The sequence below is a fragment of the Seriola aureovittata genome, chromosome 23 (assembly GCF_021018895.1).
Source record: "Seriola aureovittata isolate HTS-2021-v1 ecotype China chromosome 23, ASM2101889v1, whole genome shotgun sequence".
Classification (NCBI taxonomy): domain Eukaryota; kingdom Metazoa; phylum Chordata; class Actinopteri; order Carangiformes; family Carangidae; genus Seriola; species Seriola aureovittata.
Window position 1 is genome coordinate 560,722 of NC_079386.1, and position 18,009 is coordinate 578,730.

General features: G+C 39.0%; 1 protein-coding gene across 3 annotated transcripts in view; it reads left to right on the plus strand.

The window, feature by feature from the left end:
* focad (focadhesin) overlaps nt 1-18,009 on the plus strand; it is a 53,744-nt gene that overhangs the window by 32,941 nt on the left and 2,794 nt on the right. For all 3 annotated transcript variants that reach the window (XM_056369735.1, XM_056369737.1, XM_056369736.1), the window contains exons 20-39: nt 35-223; nt 3,686-3,807; nt 3,909-4,001; nt 4,404-4,492; nt 6,140-6,181; nt 6,272-6,380; nt 7,522-7,638; nt 8,302-8,540; nt 8,623-8,712; nt 10,081-10,228; nt 10,350-10,469; nt 11,160-11,282; nt 11,374-11,451; nt 12,344-12,415; nt 13,150-13,252; nt 13,407-13,487; nt 14,012-14,140; nt 14,223-14,338; nt 16,493-16,753; nt 17,337-17,426. In XM_056369735.1, the coding sequence (XP_056225710.1) occupies nt 35-223; nt 3,686-3,807; nt 3,909-4,001; nt 4,404-4,492; nt 6,140-6,181; nt 6,272-6,380; nt 7,522-7,638; nt 8,302-8,540; nt 8,623-8,712; nt 10,081-10,228; nt 10,350-10,469; nt 11,160-11,282; nt 11,374-11,451; nt 12,344-12,415; nt 13,150-13,252; nt 13,407-13,487; nt 14,012-14,140; nt 14,223-14,338; nt 16,493-16,753; nt 17,337-17,426 (2,411 nt within the window). The remainder of the gene's footprint in view (nt 1-34; nt 224-3,685; nt 3,808-3,908; nt 4,002-4,403; nt 4,493-6,139; nt 6,182-6,271; nt 6,381-7,521; nt 7,639-8,301; nt 8,541-8,622; nt 8,713-10,080; nt 10,229-10,349; nt 10,470-11,159; nt 11,283-11,373; nt 11,452-12,343; nt 12,416-13,149; nt 13,253-13,406; nt 13,488-14,011; nt 14,141-14,222; nt 14,339-16,492; nt 16,754-17,336; nt 17,427-18,009) is intronic.

An 18,009-nucleotide genomic window follows, 5' to 3' on the forward strand; every position in this document is an offset into this window, starting at 1 on the left:
TTGTTTCTTACCTTGTTACACTTTTTCTCCTCAGCGTTTGAGCTCTTCTTGACGTCACTGGTGAAGCAGGAGATGAGCCAGATGCCACGGGGGGTATACTTCTCTGCCCTGAGGGGGGGGAACCTGCACTCAGACCAGGGTAAAACAGTGGCAGGAATCCCAGGGTTCATGCTAAAGACCTATGAGAAAAACAAGCAGCCTGGGCTGAAGCCTGGACTAGCAGGTGAGTAAATTCAACCTCTGTGTGAAGATGAATATGTTAGGACCAGACTGTGATTCTCCACTGTTGGAACATCTGAATTTGGTTTGAGCAAATATTTATGTTGCATATTTGACAGGTAACTGACATCAAGATGATGTGATGATTTTATCTTATCACACATTTATCAGCATCGGATGATAAGTAACAAAACATATAAGCAAAAATGCAAAAGACATGTATGAAGTCATTTAGAAACAGCGGTGTCACTGTCTAGTTTGTCCATCAGAGAGCACTGACAGGGTTGGCAAAGGTCAGGGTCACTATTACCTCACCTCGCCATAACTTAAGAATGAATTAGATAATTATGACACAATTTAACACAAATGTCTAATAGGATGAAATAATAATAATATTAATACACTTTATTTATGGAACACTTTTAATATAAGAGATGTAGCTCAAAGTGCTTTACAAAATAAATGAAATAGTACAATAAAATAAGGCCAACTGTGAAGTTAGACAATATGAAAACAGTAAATGATATAATATATAAATGAAAATAAAAACAGAAAATAATAAGACTAATGAAATATGAGAGAATTAATTAAAAGCCAAATTAAATAAATAGGTTTCAGTTTTTCACATTACCTTCAACTCTTATAGCTCTTGGTAAGTTCTGTAGTTTTGTAGCATGGTTAAAAAAAAAAAAGAAGCTTTACTGCCTGTTTTCTTGTGCTTATAATTGTGTGTATTTTAAAAGCCAGAAGAAGATCTAAGCGCTTGTGAAGAATTATAAAACAACAGAGAATCTGCAGCATGACCCGGTTCCAATCCATGTAGAGCTTTAAAAACAAGTAAAGGAACCTTAAAATCTCTTCAAAAAGGGAGCGAAGCTAAAACCAGGTAATATGATTAATTTTCCTTGTTTTAGTTAAAGGTCCAGCAGCTCTGAATAAACTCAAGTTTTACTGCTTCAGAAAAAAAAGAATATTTAATAATGTAATCTATTTTAAATAAAATCATGAATAAGTTTCTCAGCATCTTTATGGATTAGGAACGGCTGTACTTTGGTAATATTTCTGAAGTGATAAATCTTCTTTATGTGTTAAGTGAAATTTAAAATAATGGCCAGACATGTCACTTCTGATTTGACCTCAGGGGCCATATGCAAGTTGACAAGAGAGTAGATCTCTTTTAGATTCACCAACCACAAGTATTTTTTCATCAAATGAGGAAGTGATCACATTTTACATCAAAAAGGCCAAAGGTCAACCTCACTGTGACATCATAATGTTCTGCAAAAACACTTCTGCCATTATTCAATGCTGCAACTCAGATAGATACTTTATTTATCCCCTAGGGGAAATTCATGTGTCCATTAGCTCATTGTTGATAATAATAATAGTAATAATAATAATAAAAACAGTTAATAATAAATAAACAATATTAATTACATTAGTCCACTTCCTTTGGCTGAAGTGTTGTATAGCCTGATGGCAGTGGGAACAAAGGATCTCCTGAACCTCTCTGTTCTGCAGCACAGTGAGATGAGACATTTGCTGCAGCTGTAGCTGCTTCTCTGTCCTGCCAGAATGTTGTGGAGAGGATGGTTGGCATTGTACAAGATGGCCTCCATCTTACATTGCATGCGTCTCTCCACAACAGTCATGAGTGAGTCCAGACTCCTGCCAAGCACAGACCCAGCCTTTTTGACCAGCTTGTCTAGTCTCTCTGCCCCAGCAGACTGCAGCATAAAATAATTTTTTTTTTTTTTTAACTTTATTCCCTCCAGGTTCCATTCTGTAACAGGCTTAGTTCAGTAAAAGGTGGTTCACTTACAAATCTAACCTCAGTTGTGAGTACAGCTATTCCATTTGATTATATAAGTTTAATATTCAGTATATTTATAATGCATAGTATATTTTAGTGAAAATTTACTGCAACAACAGTCAACATACTGAGTGAAGCCAGTCAGGTGAGAAGTGAGAGTGACATGGTTAAAATCCCCCTAAATTGCAATGAATGCATCAGGGTGCTGGGTCTGTACTCTCGCTACAGTCTCGTGAATGACGTCTCACGCGACTGCAGGCTCTGCTCATGGTTGAATGTAAACAACATTGGTGACGGTGTGAGAGAACTCCCTCTGTACATAGTACTGTCCAAGACCAACTGCCAACAGCTCAATATCCCGACAGCAGATCATCTCCTTCACTATGATGTGACCAGGGTTGCACCATCTATTGTTCACAAGCAGAACCAGCCCTCCACCTTTATTCTTCCCACTTGCTCTGGCGTCTCTGTCCGCTCGTACTGCAATGAAGCCGGGAAAATCCACACAACGGTGATGTTGTTTAACCAGGTCTCCTTGAAACACATGAGACTACACTATGATATGCTCGCTGGTTCTTCACGAGTGCCTCCAGTTCATCACACTTGTTAGCCAGGGAGTTGACATTTCCCATGAGGATCGATGGTAGAAAAAGGCTTATGTCTCCATCTCCTAGCCTTTAGCTTAGCCTCGGCTCTGCATCCACGGTACCGCTTCTTCAGCTCAGCCGGTATGGGATGTTTAACTCGATATCTGGTACACTTTCAAGCCAGGAGTTCTTCCCTTGTGTGCATTATTTTCTCCATCGTCAGACGAAACGACGACGTGGAATAAAAACATCAATCGACAAAAAATATACTAATATATACTAAAACTACGAGCTACGCAGATATGCTGCCACTTGTCAGCGCATCATATAAAGCAGAGACTGCGAAAATATTTCCTGACACTTGACTGGTTGGTGGAAGAAAACAACCATGAGGAGGAAATTGTAGATCTTCAACTTAAGATGCACCATCAGAACATCAGCACATGTCCACAGTCATCAGCCACATCTAAGAGATTATTTTTATGTTATGTTTAAATTTAAGAATAGTTATCAGTCATTTAATCAATGTTGATATCTGCCTCAAACATTCAGGAGGGCTCTAAGTACATTTTTTTTGCCTTTCTGCATTAAAAACTGAATAAATAACAAAAGCTCCAGGTTCACTGAGTTTGATTGACTGCAAATTTACTCATGTATATCCACTCAAGTACAATATCATCTAAAGCTGGTGCTACATTATTACCTAGTAAAGTTTCAAAATCTGTCAAAAAAAACCCTGTTTTACTTTATATGGGGCAGATTTCTCAGTCAGATTGTTTTGATCTAATTGACACAGAAAACACACAGCAGGTCGTGCTCTTCCTGTTTGTTTTTAAGTGTACTCTGTTCACTTTACTGGATGGGACCTTGGAGGACACAAGATTCATATACAAAGCAAAGAGACTGAGAGGTGGTGGTGGGTTGGTGGAGTCCAAGAAACAAATTTCTGCCCTAGCCCCACCCCATTACAGTGGATTTGACCTTGACCTTGAATAAAGCTCAATTTTGTGTGTGTGTGTGTGTGTGTGTGTGTGTGTGTGTGTGTGTGTGTGTGTGTGCGTTGAAGCTGGTCTGTTGCTCAGTTACGAGCTCCCTGTGCAGACTGATCGCAATGGCAAACCGATCGATCGCTTCCTCGTGAGCCGCAGCCGCAGCCACCAGCAGACCCTGACCGCCCTTATTCATGAGGTACATGTGAATCTGTCTTCTTTCTCTGCCTCTCACACATCCCTTTGGTTTTCTACACATGGAAATCAACCTCTTTTATTTTGCTGTGTTTGTGTCTGTAGGTAAACATCCAGCCGTCTGAATGGCACCGGGCTCTCCTCTTACCCCAGGCCTGGAGGGGCTTCATGAGCCGAGCTTTTCACACCATCTTACAGGTCTGTGCTTCCGGCAACTGACACACTGATTACATATTTATGGAAGACATGGCTGAGTTTACATGTGGTTCTAGAAAGGAAACATTCTCCAGGCAATGTTAAGTAGAGCAAGGAGAAGATTTCATTTCATCACATACTGTATCTTAACAACTCGTCTTTGTTTCACTTTTACTGCTAGAAATCATTTGAATTATTAAATTCATATGGATTCTGAAGCTCAAACATTTCATGACATCTGTTTTACATGCTTATTTATGTCTAGTCATTGGTTTACTTGCAGTATTGACCTTCTAAAAATCCATGCCTAACACACCCAGACTGTATGTTTTGTTTAGAGCTTGAGAGAATGAAATGCGCACCCTGCATGCTGTAGTTATAGTTATAGGTTTGTGATGTATTCAGGGTCGACGTGCTGACTTGGAGATGCAACAGAAACAAGGCAAAGAGAACCCCGAGGAACTGCAGTACAAACAGCACTGTGCCTGGCTTTGGTGAGCATCACTCACACAAACCAAGTGATAACTGTATACGTATATACACATACAGTGAATGTGTAAATACAGATACGAGAGGTGCTTCAGAACTGATCCTAACGTAGCTGATGGATTAATTCAGGTTTCAGTCAAGTTGCTCATTTATTGAGCTATAACAACAGAATTATAGGAGCATGTGTCAAATACTGACTATTTATATGGATAATATTGTATATCACAATATTTGAGCTGGAATAAATTTTGGATATTGCCCAAGCCTAATATATGGTACATCATCATGGTGACTCATGGCATGGACATAAACAATGGCCAAGCCATACTGTTAATTATATAGATGTGAAATTTGGTCATTTGAATCCTATGGTTCAAATGACATAAAATTTGAAAATGATCATGAAAATTTATTAACTGTGCTTGATTAACAGACTTCATTAAGTCTAGTCTTAGAAATTAAATCTAGTCTGATTTCAAACTAGAACAGATTTGAACTGTTTCATGCTATAATTTCACTCACTGCAGTTATTTACTGAGAATTTCTCTGATTTTGCACCAAATCTAAAAAAAAAAAAAATGGGAGCCTACAAAATCTTTTTTTTCTCAAATTAATTAATTTGTTGAAAATGAAAAGTTGGTCAAAAACATCATGTTTAACAACAAATAATATTGTTTGCTAAGTTTTTAAGTTTACATGTCAGGCTAACCTGTTCAGTTTTGCCAGCAGATGTGGTAGCTAGCATAATTGCCTTTTTTTTATCCTGTTTAACACAGTGTAATTAACTGTGTAAACATGTTACAAATCACAAGTATACAAATATAATTTATCTTGCTTTACTCAGCCCTTTGCACCTTTTTTTAATTCTCCATATTTTCCTCTTCTCCTGCGTTTTATTTGAAGTGTTGATCTATAAGAAGATATATTTGTGGTTTTAAGAACCAAAAACATCTCAATGTAGTTTTACATCTCCTCTCTCAGGCTTGTCTCTGGGGCTCTAGTGACACAGGTTGGTGAGCCTATCAGAAGAGAGGAGGCTCTAAGCCTCTCTTCTGATTGGCTGACTGAGTGACACATGGCCAGGCCAAAAATTTATTGTAGCCTACTACTGTAGCTTGGTAAAACTCACTGGTAAGTGTAAGTGGTGATGGTCAGTCAGCACTGAAATGAATTCAGACTAAAATGCTTTGATATTTCAGAATGAATAAACTTTAGACACTGGTCTCTAAATGTAATGGCCTGTGCAATGATACATTGGCTTTCTTTCCTCTAGCTTGCTAGCCCAGCAACGGAATCAGCATTTGGTGTTGTGTACTAATACAGTTTAAAAAAAAAATGAAAGTAATGTTAAGATTTCGTATATCACTACAAAATATATAGCAATTATCAGACTAAATCAAAGAATACTGGTAATTGCCTTCATCCCTGTCACAGTGTGTCACATGCTACCAGAGCTAACACCTGCGTGCTGCCAGCCAGGTGGTGGATGCACCTGTCTGAGATGAAAGGATACAGTCCGTGTGTGTTAGTTTTTGAATGCATGCTATTGTTCATACATCACTGCATTAGCAGAACAATCTCTCAGAAATGACGCTTTCTCTTTCTTTCCTCTGTGTTTATCTCTCCTCCTTTTTCCTTCTCATCCCTCTCAGGGCCAGAGATCAGCTGGCAGACGTCATCAAAGCTGCTACAAAGTGAGTCTCACTTAATTTTAGATTCACAGGGAGACCTGTCATGTACAGCATGTTATACAGGATTAAGTTCAGTGGTAATGTGCTTTTCAGGGACAGTCCTGTTGTTCAGGGAAACTCAATTCTGGCTCTGAGCGGCCTGGCTGCTGTCCTCACTAAATACGAGAGCAACCTGCCCACTGACAGCGATGGCAGCCTCAGGGTGAGTTCATTTTTTTATTTATATTTGTTTGTGTTGTATAGATTTAGATTGTTTGAATTTATACATTATCTAATTCAAATTGAATTAACACAATTATTAGTATTAGTATTATTAATCTGTTAATAATGTTATTAATCTGTTAATAATGTTATTAATCTGTTAAAAACATCATATAGATCTCTCTATCATCAGTGAGTGGCCATGTGTTTTAGTGCTGTTAAAGCTGTGGTAGCAGCTTTCAAAGGAAATCTTCCACTAGCATTAGCATTAATCACCTGTTAACTGTCCTGGAGAGAAACAGCAGGTTCTCTCCATCTCTGAGGTGTTTCACTGATATTAACACACATCTGAAGGGATGTCCACATGCATCTTCATGCTTTGGAGAACAGCCATAGCCAGGCTGCCTTGTTATTAAATTCTGGTAATATTCCGTTTTTTTCTAAAATAAAATAAAGTAAAATAAAATCCCACATAAAGACCAGAACAGACAAAAAAAAGCTATTGAAAACATATTAATAAGCGTTACTGTTGCTCTTAATTGACATCGATACTCATCCCCTCACTTTCCCAGTCAGGTACAGAGATAACTTTAAACTCTTCTGGTCTCTTGCACAGGTTTGCATTGTCAACCCTCAGCTCATATGTCCTAACTGTTATGTGTCATGTGATAATAAAGTAACTTGACAAACCAACTGACCTACACAAACAAGGAACAGAAGGGGGACATTTCCAGTATACTGACCGATCAGCACTGACACACAAACTAACTACAAAAGAAATAGGACAATTTGTATATAAATTGAAATACAATCCTAGTAATGTATCCAAATACCAAACTTAAGTTTAGTGAAATACACAAAATATCTAAACTAAATACCCCCCCCCTTAATATTGTGGGCAATTTGTACAGCCATATTGGTACTTCCTTCATTTAGGACCAATACTTCCTGGGGCCTATCCTTTAGCCAAGAAGGACCTCCCCAGCAGACACAGAAAAGGTCATTAGAACACATTGAGATAAATTGTGTGTGAGTGTGAGAGTATAGGGTGGTCTGGTGGTGTGTGATCAGTGATCAGATTCACTGTATGGTTATAGGTGTGGAAAGCTCTCCAGATGTTGTTTTCTGATGTGTGATTTCAGGCTGGACCAGAGTTTGTGCCCACAGCCAGCTGGTTATCCATGGTGCTCGAGACCCTGCTCAGCATAATTAGCAGCAGCTACAAGGCCAGAGGACAAGTTTTCCCATGGTTCCTACATGTAAGTCTTAGTTTGGTGTTTTAGCAGCTATAGATAGAAGTACTTAGGACAAACATATTTTATTCAGTTAGTTTCTAAGCAGCAGCCAGTGTAAAATTAGTACAAAACAAAATAACCATACAATATATACAGCTCCAATGCTTCACTTTGAGTCAAAAAAATTACACATTGTGATGGGCCAGTGAGCACAGTTCCATCACACGCACGCAACAGCTCCATTGAATCCCTGAATGACAGGCACACAGAGAGAGACGATAAAAACTCAGAGCAGGAACCATATTGTCTTCAGGTTGTCCTTCTGTCCGTCCCATTCTCATGGACACGATATTTCAGTAATGCCTTGATCAAACAAACATTCACTAGAACTCAAAGACGAACTAATTAGTGATCAAAGGTCACGGCGACCTCACAAAACACTTTTTAGCCATAACTCAAGACTTCACAGAAATTATAAACAGGGATGTAACCTGAAAGTAGTCTGAGGTGGCAGAGGCAGACAACCATGAGGAGGTGATTCTAGTCTATAACTATACTACACTGCACTGAGAGTGTCATTACAAACTCTGAACCTCCTTACTGACTCTAAGTGTAGGTTAATGAATCAGCTGCTGTACTGTAATAAGGTCTGCAGACTCTTGACACCGTCCTCCTTCTCCTCCTCAGCGTTCCTACTCAGGTGAGAACACAGCAAGTGCCATTGCTCGCTCCTGTGCCAGTCTAGCGTTGTCCTTGCTGGTTCCGGTGCTGGTGGTGTGGCAGAGGGATGGCCTGGTCCAGGTCCTGTCAGCCTTGAAGGCAGGCCTGCCTGGCTCACCTACCGCTGATGACTCCCAGGCTGTCCAGTTCCACTCCGGCCTTGCGCTGGGCATGGTGCTGTGCAGTCTGCAGCATCAGCACCTCAGGTAGGGAGTGTACTGATTCAAACATGTACTGTAACCTGTAACTGGCTGAGTGAGGTTTCAGCTGCTTGTCTCTGTTCCTCAGTGACATCTCTGCTCAGAAGGACACTGATCTCCTCCTCAGCTCTCTGGGTGCTCTGGAAAGTTGCTCCTTCAACCCCGACCTGGAATACAAGTCAGTGCTCTGTCTGTAGACATGATGTATAAGTAAATGTGGGTAATGTATGAGTACATGTGGGTAATGTGGGTACTTTCGTTCAGTAATAGATGGTTGATTCTTTATGTGTGATGAATCACAAAGGTTAACATAGTATTGTAACACACCAAGCTTCCTTTTGCTGACAGATAGATAGATAGATAGATAGATAGATAGATAGATAGATAGATAGATAGATAGATAGATAGATAGATAGATAGATAGATAGAGTGCCTATAAAAAGTATTCACCAACTTGGATGTTTTCCCCTTTTATTGCTTTTATAAATGGAATCATGGTCAATATAATTTGGCTTTTTTGACAAGACTTTACAAATACAAACTCTTTAATGTCAAAGTGAAAACAGATTTCTGCGAAGTAATGTCAATTAATTAAAAATATATAATGTAAAATAAGTGATTTTTAGTGACTGACCTAATTCAAAAGAGGTCCAGCCAATTGGTGCTAGTAGTCTCAAAAGGAAGGGAAGAGGAGGAGCGCTTTGAATACACTGAGCATCACCTCCATTGTAGCAAATAAATTACTTTCATTCCATGTATAATTATTAATAAAGGAGGCAGAGGAATAACTAAACATAAGACACAGAAAGAGAGACAGTAGGAAAGAGGGAGGGCGAGAGAGAAATCATCGGTAACGAGGCTTCATACTAACCGCTCTGACCAACTCTACATATCAAACAGAGGGAGTTAGACATAAAGATCTGCCTCTAATAAAAGTCTGTTATGTTCTGGAGTTGAAGTAAATAAAGTCTAAATATTGTGGATCCCAGATGGAGGCTGTGCTCTGTGTGAGAGACACTGTCTCTTCTAACTTTCTCTCTGAGTGATCATGTTACCGTAAATACAGCTGAAATCACAGCTCAGTCTTTGTCTTTCATTTATGTGTTTGGTGATTTGTCAGACGATGTCAAAGCTATAAAATCAGGATTTGACCGTAGGTCCTGACATGTACTAGGTTAAGACCTTGATTTGTTTTTTTTGTTGTTTTTTTGCTGCTGAGTCTGACCTTCATTTCATTGCTTTGCTTAGTGTACATTGAACCTTGTTATGTTACAAATAAACCCCCCCACGCCCCCATGATAATATTGTATCTCATGATATTTGGGCTTGACTGTATTGAGATATTACATTTTGGATATTGCCCAAGCCTACTAACTATACATGTTATGAATTTAAGTTCACAGATGAGAAATGGACTAATTATTAAAAGTAAAACCATATATTGAGCCAACAGATTGTTCCTGACTAACCCTGCTATCCCTAGAGCTACATTGTTAGCATGGCTAAAACCTATACACAGCAGATGTTGCTTCTCTCCTCTCCTCAGTACTGGCTGTATGTTGGGTCTGGGTCTGGTGCTGGCAGCTCTCTGCAGTAGTGGACAGAAGGACCAACACATCCACGTCATGCTAACACTGGACAAACTACTATCCAGCCTGCAGGACAGCAGCGGGCAGGGACGCATGATGCAGGAGGTACAACAAGTTTTACTCTGCTTTAACAGACCAAAATAAGTGACACAGACCACACAGGCTAGTAAAACATATTTATTAAGGTTGTTTTTTTCTGGAATGGAGTAATATTGACTGTGTGCAGGTCTTGGCGTACTCTGTGGCCTGTGTGGGCGTCTCAGCCTTCAGTGGAGGCCTTATAGACGCTGCCAAGGCTGAGGAGGTCATGAACACTCTGCGCACCCTGACTGAGGAGAGCCAGCAGGTCAGCAGCAGAGTGTGTTGTATCTACTGGGATAATGAGGAAGTATTTGTGGACACATACAGTTGTATGCAGAAGTTTGGGCACCGTGTTAAATCAGTGCTTAGTGATCCAGAGAAGAGTCTTTTTTGTTTTTTCTTCCTGAGATATTCACACAGTTTGTTTAAAATCTACCCACACATTCGAAATGATTATTAATTTTAATGAATTTAACGATTGTTTAAGTCAGGTCTGGGAGGTTTGTTTGTTGAAGTGGTTCATGGTGGATTTTCAGGTCTGCTTTGAATCATTGTCCTGCGGTAGAATCCACCTTTGTTTCACTCTCACTTTCTCAACTGACTACAGGACATTTGACATCTCCTCAACGCTCGATGGCACGAAGCACTGACATAGTCGGATGCACAATGTTTTGCAATTTTTTTTCTATAAATAAAGAAAAACAGGGCATTTACATGGGCAATATGTCAGCCTTTGCGTACAACTGTACAGTTTTAACATTAGTATGTGGTTTTGAATTCATATGTCTAATCTATGTCTTCTAAGAATCAGACCAGTGAAATAGCTTGAGTGGTTAGTAGCTGTTTAATGCTGGTCTTGTGTAATAGCTGTATCACTGTATCAAACATATTGATGATGAAAAAAATGAAAACCAGATCAGTGGACACAGGTTTAGTTCTCACTGCTTGTGTCCAGACCCCAGGTTTCTCTCTGGCTCTGGGGCTGGTTGTCCACGGCCTGTCACTGTCTGGTCACGGTAAAGCAGAGGACATCCACCCCCGACTGCTGGCTGCCTGGATCAAGATCTTACTGACTGAGGTACTGCAGCTACATGAAGAATGGACCATCACTGCTCATTCATACACTTTAGATTCAGTCTGTTTATACCTGCTGAAACTTTGTGTTTCAGGGTTGTCCCACTATGCAGCGACTGGCTGCTGTCAACGGACTGGTGGCTCTAGTGGGATCTGAGAGTTACCTCATTCAGGTGAGAAATCCACCATCATGTTTCTGAAGCTCCATATTTGCCTCTTCTGTGTTTTATTTGAAGTGTTGAGCCATAAGAAGATATATTTGTGGTTTTAAGAACCAGAAACCATCTCAGTGTAGTTTTACATCTCCTCTCTCAGACTTCTCTCTGGAGCTCTAGTGTTACGACTCCTTTGGTGGCAAGGTAGAAAGGAGACGAAACAACAACCAAAAACTGAATCATGTAGCCATGTCATAAGTAAGGAAAATGGTTTATTAAAACAGAAATCCATTAACAAAATACAATTGTGCAGGAGGATGGGACGAGGTGGTTGTACCAAACAAACTGAAAAGTACAATAAAACTGGGCCTAGCTAGACTCAAAATAAAACTTAAACCAAAATCCTGAGTCTTATCTAATAAAGAAGGTTAACCAAAAGTAAATACAAAGGTGGCACCAACCTTAAAACCTAGTGTGTATATACAGAGGAGTCCTACGTGAGTGCAATGTATAAAGGGTACCCCGACTTACCTATATCCACCACCTCACTCCACAAACCTTGTTTTAAGTTACTAAATTAGATGAACAGTTGTCACTTCATTGTATCAGAAATGGCTCCAAGCTTCTTTTACATAGAACATTTTGACATGTGACAACATGTAAAGCTCCTTCCATTTACAGTAGCTCCCTCAGTCCTGGTCCTGGTATGTCTCACTGTCACTGTCATGCTCACACATCTTTAATGTTCTGTGTCTCGTGCTTTTCCAGCAATGGAAAGTCAAAATGTCTGCTGTGAAGAAGGAGTACCATGTGGGCAATAAATTGATTTAAAATGTTTAATAATGAAGTGAAGTGTTTGGTGCTTTGTTCATGAATATTTTTGTCACTTATCTTGTGTCGTGTGTTCCAGCTGAAAAGTGAGCTGGAGCTTTCCTCCCAGCAGCAGAGCCGGCTGAATGAGGTCATTCGAGCCATCACACAGGTGGGCCCACGCATTATGTTATTCATGCTGTTGTTTTTAATGGTAAAAATTGTGAAATTATCTCAGTATAATTATTACAATACAAGTCTGACTTTGTCTAGTTCTGTCAGACACCTGCTGCTTTTTCTGCAGCCATGACACCATATTTCCTACTTAAATTCAAGATATTACATCATGTATTTAAATGTAATTGACATTAGATTTGTGACGCATTGTAAGACAATTTCTTATTTTGTGATTATTTGTTTCGTTAGTTCTTTTTCTGTTCTTTATTAGTGACTTTGCATTACAACAAGTGTTACATATAATGGACAGACATGTAAAGACAACAAAAACAAACATTTATAGAGACATACAAATGAAAAGTGTGTGTGTGTGTGTGTGTGTGTATTTATGTGATATAGTAGTGGACATTAATGATGTTATATAAATAAAATTCTAAGGAAAATAATAATAATAATAATTTACATGATATCCTGTCAATGTAATTAAGAAAATAAATAGATCTTATGACAAAAAATGTGCTAATGTGATATTATAAAATACAATGTTAGTTCAGATGACATCAGGCTTGGGTGATACCCAAAATTTAATATACAGTCCAGCCCAAATATCATGATATTTGATATTATAGAATATTGTCCCAAACCTAAATGACACTGAACCTCCTTTCTTCTTCATGTACATCAGCCTATTTTACTCTCTCTCTATCTCTCTCTCTCTCTCTGTTCCAGGTCATAACGTTCTCAGGTGCCATTGGTTTACAGTCCAACAGCGCCTGTTTGATGGGTCATTTACATTTGGCCCACATGTCCACCAGCCACACTCACACAGCAGGTAGGAGCAACATGGATGAACTCAAATCAGTTTATTCCTCTTACCTTAGAAATCAGTCACTGTCTATCTTCAAAAGTGGGAAGTTGCTTGTTGGGTGTGATATGTTTTTTTTTATGTTTTTTTCCCCTCTGTGTCTCCTCCTGTCCCCCCTCAGTTCCTCAGGATTTCAGTTACCTCTCAGAGAAAAGTGTCCTCAGACCCATCATTGACTTCATCTCAGAGGCAGGAAAGAAAGGTTTGTAGACCAGTTTAGTTTAACAGGGTTTCTGCTGATTAAAAAGTCAAAAATCCAATTATCTGAATTTTAGGCCTTAAAATGTCTGGAACACAATTTTGACAGGTCTTGAAAATTGATTGGATTATGGAGTTAACATCACTTTCATAAAGCTGCATTAACTTCAGGCTTTTAAATGTGTGTTTGTGAAATATTTGTATTCACGCTGTAATAAAACTACAAAACAAAACCACCATGGAACCAATAACCACTAATGCAAACTGTGCAGCTTGGCTGAAGGCCTGTTGAAAGTCAATAGATTAATTTAAGATTCTTTTTTTTGCCAGTGTGGATGTTAAACAATGTCTTAAATTACATCATAGTGGTTTTAAAAAGTCTTAAACTCGTTCAAACTTGCAAAAACTTGAAAAAAGTTCAGTGTACAACTTTATTTTCTCAACAGCACAAACACATATAATATCATTGAGTTACATCAAGATACATTGAATCAAAACAATTCATATTTTGAACTCCTTTGTTTCCAGGTCGTGAGTCGTCTGCTCCAGCTGTGGTGAGGACTGCACTGACCCCGCTGGCTTCAGTTGGAGCCAGTTTCCAGTACCCGCCCATAAACTGGAGCGCTGTCCTGTCTCCTCTGATGAGGCTCAGCTTCGGTAACAGTCCTCACAGAGTCACGTATCTGTACTGGAAGCCAAAGAGTCAAAGCAGCATGTTGAAATGTTTTGTCTTCAACAGGAGAGGAGGTGCAGCATCAGTGTGTGGTACTGGCAGCGAGTCAGGCTCAGTCTTCCCAGAGTGCATCTCTCTTCCTGGGCTCCTGGCTGTCCCCCCCCCTGGTGCACAGTCTCAGTGTAAGTTCCTCAAGTACGGCTGTAGAGAGGAGAACAGAGTATTAACATCATATACTGATATCAAGTCTAAGTATGTACAACAGAGAGTCACATGATTGATGATAAGGGAGGCTGCTTCATGTTTTCCTGCAGCTTTACTGATTATATCCTCATTCTTATATAAGTCTGTGTATATAAGAAAAAGGCAGTGAACCTGTTGGAATGACCTGGTTTTCTGCACTGACTTGTCATGAGATGTGATCAGATCTCTATACAAGTCACAAATGTAGACACAGTGTCTCTAAACTAATATAACACAAACAATTATAATCTTTTGTGTCTTTATTGAACAAAAGCCATTAAGCATTCACAGTGGTGGTGGAAAAAGTAATTGAACCTTGCATTTTATAACTGGCTGAACCACATTTGGCTCCAATAACCTGAAACCAGCTTCCAGTAGCTGCTGATCAGACCTGTTCAATGTTCAGGAGGAAGTTTGGCCAGTTCGTCTTTAAAGAAGTGCTTCAGATCAGACATATTCTCAGGATGTCTGGTTCGTACTTTTCTCTTGAGGTCATTCCACATCATATCTACTGGATAAAAGGTCTGGGCTCCGACTAGACCGCTCCAGAAGGAAACTCAAACTCAAAGTGTTCTCTTTTTCAGCATGACGGTTCCCGTCTCCGCGTCATGTAGAAGACAATGTTGAAGTAACAGCTGGCAGTTGACTGATTGACTCTAACGAAGAGACTCAGACAGCTCCTCGTTTCACTGACCTATTTTTATGCTAACAAGCACTTCAGGATATGGGGGATAACAGCTGGTCTCAATAAAACTACTCAGTCTGACAGAAAAATCATAATCAAAGCAAACTTCAAACACTAACGATTGAACTGCAAATAAATAAATGATATGGCCAACAGTCTAACTCTAATCAGGATCAGACATTTCCATTATGAATAATATAAAGACACAACTGATAAAGATAAATGAATAAACATAGATAATCATTCTGTAAGTCAATATAATGACGTTCTCACTCAGACTGGATGAACATTCATATATTCATATCTATAGATCTTCATTTAACAGGCACACACTCACCTGGGGGACGCAAGCCCAGTCTGACTTGTTCCCCCGGTAATGCACTTTATATAGCTACATCGTTACCATGGATACTGTGTTACCTAGCACTAAATACAGAGTAACCTCATAAAAATATAAAAATGACACAAATTTGTACACTTTACAATGAACAAAGGTAAAATTAATGACAAAATTTAAATTTCCAAGATTTTGCTATTAGATAAAGTTAATTTAAAATAATTTAAAGCTCAAATTATGTTTTTAATGTAACATGCTAGAGACACATGTTACAGAAACCATTACTTTGAAAACCAAAAGCGAATTACATATTTTTAGATTTATTTCAGCATTGTTCCATAATTTAACCCCAACAATATAAACACATCTCCTTTTATTTTTATTGGTTCAGTAAACTAAAAACATCTCTCAGATTATATTTGCTTAGCTCTAAACATTATTTGCATTATTTTATAATTTTGTATAATAAATCATTAAATTTCATATTAAAGGAACAGAGACACAATGGATGAGTGTGATCATAGTAGCCAGCCTTATTAATATATATAGCTCGTTTTTGTATTAAGACTATTTAACTGAAATGGCCTTATAATGTAATATATTCCAAGATTTATACAGGATTACTATTGACATGAATGTTTTTTTTTAATATAATCAATATGTTGTTTCCATGTTAGTTTATGATCAGTCACAAACCTGAGGAATTTAGTCTGAAACCTCTTTCAATTTCAACATCACAGATTATTAGTTTGTATATTTCTTCATCAATAAACCATCAATTGAGGTTTTTTTTTTGTATTTCTTGATATCAGACTAACTCCCACTCATGCTAAATTAAGTAATAACAATAATAATGAGTTGTATTAAAAACTGATACAGGCTCATGTAATTGTTATTGGTGCTTGCACTGTGGCACATGATCATATTTTATGACATGGCTGTTGTGAACAGTTACTACCAGCAGGTGTCACTAGTGAACAGACCCTGTTAATGAGGCTGTGAGTAGTGATACCCAGTGTTGCGCCTTTCAGAGATGTCTGGAGATTTTTACAGCCCCTTGTCCTCTTCCAGTATCAGACCCGGGCTCACCTATATGACACCCTCGGCTTGTGGATGAAGCATGTTGCCGAGGACAAGCTCCAGGTCTACATGGAGAGTCTGGGTTTGCAGCACTTCCAGGAGGGCCTTCAACCCCAGCGTCTGTCCCTGTGCCGCTCTCTCCTGCAGGGCCTCGCTCAGGCCATGGCCCTCCCAAACCCCCCCAGTAACTGCTGGACTATCCTCTGCTCCACCACCGAGAAGATCTTCACCCTCCTGCCGAACCAGATCCGGGTAATACATGAGTCTTTACACCTTCAGACACTGATGGAGTTTTTACCTGACATCCTCTCTTCAGCTGACTCCTGTCACTGTTCATACACCAGTGACAGGAGTCACTGGTGTAAAAATACAATACATTTTTGGCCTGGCCATGTGTCACTCAGTCAGCCAATCAGAAGAGAGGCTTAGAGCCTCCTCTCTTCTGATTGGCTCACCGACCTGTTGTTACTAGAGCTCCAGAGAGAAGCCTGAGAGAGGAGATGTAAAACTACACTGAGATGGTTTTTGGTTCTTAAAACCACAAATATATCTTCTTATGGATCAACACTTCAAATACCACACAGGATGTATGGAGCTTTAATTCAGCTGAAACTTCAGCAACTGCTTCAGTCTTTTAGTGCTTCAGCTGTGAAAAGCTGCTTCTCCCATATAACATCAAACAATTCAATTATGTGCAGTTTTTAACTTAAACCTTTTCTAGGTCATTGCTATTTAAAAAAAATGTTACTCAATCATCTGTAGTTGTACCAGGCCGACCATCTAACAATGCTCTGTTATATTTTTCTTTTTGTATTGCAAAATTCATTTGTTATAGGATGATGAAGTGGATTTGTACACAGGAGTGGCCAGATGTCTGTCTGAGATGTCTGATACAGAGATCGATCGGATCGCTCGAGTTACTAAGGTACAGTGTTGGGTTTCTCCTGCTGCCTGTCTTTATGCTAAGCCAGGCTAACCACAGCCTGATTCTACTTTACACACAAACATAAGATGGATGGATATCTATCATCTCAATCTGAGAGAGAAATCAACAACTGCATTTTCCAACATATTTCTAAAACAATTTCTGAACACTTCCTGTCAAATTAAAAAAAAAACTGCAGCAGAAGTGAAATCGCTTCAGCATCATTAAGACGTTTCAACTTCAATCTCACACACTCTAACTAACTTAAAGCCATCATTTGTACATTTTTATGATTACATCATCTTTAAAATGATTGTGTTTGTAGAATGAACTGAAAATCTGTTCAGTTTAGATGTCAACAGCTGGACTTAAAAACCTACAAGTGAAAAAATACAGCTGCAAATTTGGTACAACTATACATTAAATTGAATCTAGCTACATGCTTAAGATAATTATGTAGAGACGATCAGTGTCCCATTTCAGAGGCCGGATCCTTCGGAGGACGAGGGCGTGGCCTCCGAAGACCACATAGACTGCAAATGACTCTTTTCTGAAAAGTGATTCATCACTGGTGCGCGATGAA